Genomic DNA, 3,409 nt, shown 5'->3' with positions numbered 1-3,409 from the left:
GGGTTACACACCACTCCCACTCTCCATAGAAGCCCTGGGGTTACACATACTTGTGCTGCCACCTCCAGCTTTTATGTAGATTCAGGAAATCCAAACTCGGATCATCAGGCTTGCATTCCAAGTGCTCTTTTGCCTTTGGAACCTTCTCCCCAGGTCTCTACCTTATTTATTTTTTCATTAATTTATTTATTCACTTTACAGTCTGTTCACAGGCCCCTCTTTCCTCCCAGTCCCCAACTTCATGACTCTTCCCCCAATCCTCCCCTCTCTTCCTCCTCAGAGAAGGGGAGCTCCCCCCATGGGCATCAACCCACCCTGGCACATCAGGTCGCAGAAGGACCAAGGGCATCCTCTCTTACTGAGGCCATCCAAAGCAGCCCAGTTATGGGAGAGGGATCCAAAGCAGGCACCAGAGTCAAAGACAGTCCCTGCTTCAGTTGTTAGGGGACCCACATGAAGACCAAACTGCACATCTGCCACTTATGTGTAGGGGGCCTAGGCCCAGCCCATGCATGCTCTCTGGTTGGTGGGTCAGTCTCTGTGAGCCCCCAAGGGCCCAGGTTAGTTTACTCTGTAGGTCTTCTTGGGATGTCCTTAATACCTCTGCCTCCCTCAATCCTTTCCCTCACTCTTCCACAGGTCTCCCTGAGCTCTGCTTATTGTTCGGCTATGGGTCTCTGCATCTGTGTCCATAAGCTGCTGGATGAAGCCTGTCAGAAGGCAGCTGTGCTAGGTTCCTATCTGGATGTTCTGGGCCTAGTAAGCCTCCTTGGGAAGGAAGGCAGAGGCCACGGCCTGGAGGGCAGAGCAGGATGTTCTTGGAGCTAGCAGGTCTCCTCTTTACCTTATTTTGGTGACAGAGTATCTTACTAGTCCTGAAGCTAACTTGTTTGACCAGACTAGATAGCGTGAATCCTGGGGTTCACTGCCTATCTCTGCAGCCCCAGTGCTGGGGTGTAAGACTATACTGCTGTACTCACCTTTTTTTATATGGGTTTTGGGGATTGAACTCAGGTCCTTATGCTTGTACAGCAGGCACTTTACCCACAATGAACCATCTCCTTGGCTCCATGATCTGCCCTTTTCATCCATTTGATGTATAACCTTAGATAAGTGCCTGTATCTTTCTGTCCCCAGTTTCCTTCTTTGTAACATGAAAATGTTCCTTGGGAGCTGGAGTGGTGGTTGATGCTCACCAGGGTCTCACTGAAGTCACTCCGGTCATCAGTGCCTTCCACCTTGTAGGTGTCTGATTGGTTGAGGTAGTAATAGTAGTCTGGTGTCATAAGTCCTAGGTTCTGCTGCTGCTCCTGGGAGGCCCCTTCCAGAAGCTGGAGAGTGTTGGAAGGTCATGCATCTGGTTTCCTCGCCCTCTTTTCTCCACTCCTGGAATCCAGATGGTCCCCTCTGCCTCCAGCCCCTCAGCCCCTCAGCCCACTCCCATGCACCTGGTAGTAGATGTGGAAATTCCTTTCATTCTCATTCTGCATGACCACACGAGACTTCTCCAGCAGGAAGTTGGAGATCTTGCCTCCATCTGGTTCTCCACCTCGGCTGAACTGGATCTCAAAATACTTGCCCTGAATCCCAGAGAACCATTTTTAGTTCATTCCTGAGTCCCAGGAGTATATCTGGGTCAAGGATTATGATTTTATGAGCCTGACCTCATTTTCCTTCTTCCTCTTGTGACCTGAACTTGTCTTTCTCTTGCCTCCACTCACTTATTTTTTAATTTTGTGTGTGTGTGTGTGTGTGTGTGTGTGTGTGTGTGTGTGTGTGTGGCTTGTGCCATGGTGAACATGTGGTAGTTTGAGGACAACTTTCAGGAGCTAGCTCTTTATCATGTAGGTCCCGAGGATTAAACTTAGGTCCTCAGGCTTGGTGGCAAGCATCTGCTGAGTCATCTCACTGACAGTCCACTCACTTATTGACTAAGATTGCTGTTTTCATCACTGTTTTTTCTCTAGACTGTGCAGAGTCTATGGGACCAGGAATTCCTAACCCATCTTTCTCTTGTGTTGCTCTAAGTCCCCGCTAATTGCACTCAGCTCTGTACTCACCTCAAGTCCTCCTAACACATTTCCGAGGTTTCCATGCCTCTTTTGTGTGTGTACACATGGATTTGGGCAAGGGTGGGTGCGTGCTTGTGTAGGTGAATGTGAATGTGTGTAGAGATGGAGGCCAGAGGTTAACACTAGGTTTCTTCCTGGACTGCTCTCACTACAAGGGTATTGATGATTAAATTCATCTTGCTTGAGTACCTCTAGGTTTAGTGGGAGACCTTGTCTCAAAAAAAAAAAAAAAAAAAAAGAAAAAGAAAATAAAAAGACAGATGGGCTGCAGCTATAGTTTAGGAGTTAAGAGCACTGCTCTTTCAGAGGACCCGGGTTTTATGCCCAGCACCCACATGTCTACTCACAGCTGTCTGTTACTCCAGTTGCAGAAGTTTCAGTGCCCTCTTCTGGTCTCCAAGGGCACCATGCACTCATGTGATACCCAGACAGATATTCAAAGACATCCATACATACAAAATAAATACTAATAAAATAAAAAATAATAGTAAGTAGGTGAGCTATTGAGGAAGACACCCAACAAAGACCTTTGGCATCCATACGCATGCACACAAATGTACATGTGCACACACTGCGTGTGCACCCCCACACAAAAAGAAACATGGAGACTAGGGAGATGCTCGGTGAGGGAAGTATTGGCCACACAAGTGTATCTATGTGAGTATGTACACATGTATATTTGTGTGCATGTATGTGTGTACTCCGGTGTGTTCACTGTTTGTATGCTTGTGTCTTTGTGCATGTGTGTGTGTTTGACTGTATGGGTGTGTACCTGTGTGTATAAAGAGCGAATGCTCACGTGATGGTACAGTGACTCACAAAGCGGCTGGAATTGTTGTTGCGCACGGTCTTGGCATTGCCGAAAGCCTCAAGCAGTGGGTTTGACTGTAGGATTATGTCTTTGACATGCTAGGGGTAGAGCCAGGTAGAAAGATATCAGTCTGGGTCAGGTGGGTGTACCTCAGGGAGATACACATGTGCTTTCATTCTTGTCTTACCTGGACCTTGTTTCCCCCGCCAGACACCTTGGAGATATAGCCCATGATGTACTTAGCAGCCACTGTCTTCCCAGCTCCGCTTTCCCCACTGGAGATGGGGAGAAGGGGTGGTTAGTGGGCAGGGACAGTGGAAAGACCTATTCTAATGTCTAGTCCTTCATTAAGTCATGCATTTAGTCATTCTTTTACTGAGTACCCACAGTGTACCAGTGCCTACCCCAGGTTCCATTCAAACATGGACAAGAAAGATTCTTCTTAAAACCCCTACCCCAGGGGATGGAGAGATGGCTTAATGACTAGGAGTACTTGTTACCCTTGCAGAAGACCTGGGCTTGCTTC

At 47.8% G+C, this 3,409-nt stretch overlaps 1 protein-coding gene across 1 annotated transcript in view; it reads right to left on the bottom strand.

Annotated features, from left to right (window-relative positions):
* The window catches only part of Myo1f (myosin IF), a 50,870-nt gene that overhangs the window by 28,529 nt on the left and 18,932 nt on the right, over nucleotides 1–3,409 (bottom strand). The window contains exons 5-8 of the mRNA XM_055617883.1: nucleotides 3,071–3,158; nucleotides 2,892–2,981; nucleotides 1,449–1,580; nucleotides 1,197–1,331 (exon numbers count right to left, since the gene is read on the bottom strand). Of these exons, the coding sequence (XP_055473858.1) occupies nucleotides 1,197–1,331; nucleotides 1,449–1,580; nucleotides 2,892–2,981; nucleotides 3,071–3,158 (445 nt within the window). The remainder of the gene's footprint in view (nucleotides 1–1,196; nucleotides 1,332–1,448; nucleotides 1,581–2,891; nucleotides 2,982–3,070; nucleotides 3,159–3,409) is intronic.

This window comes from Psammomys obesus, unplaced genomic scaffold (assembly GCF_907164565.1).
Source record: "Psammomys obesus unplaced genomic scaffold, mPsaObe1.curated_primary_1811, whole genome shotgun sequence".
Lineage (NCBI taxonomy): Eukaryota > Metazoa > Chordata > Mammalia > Rodentia > Muridae > Psammomys > Psammomys obesus.
This window is presented reverse-complemented; position numbering and strand designations above follow the sequence as displayed.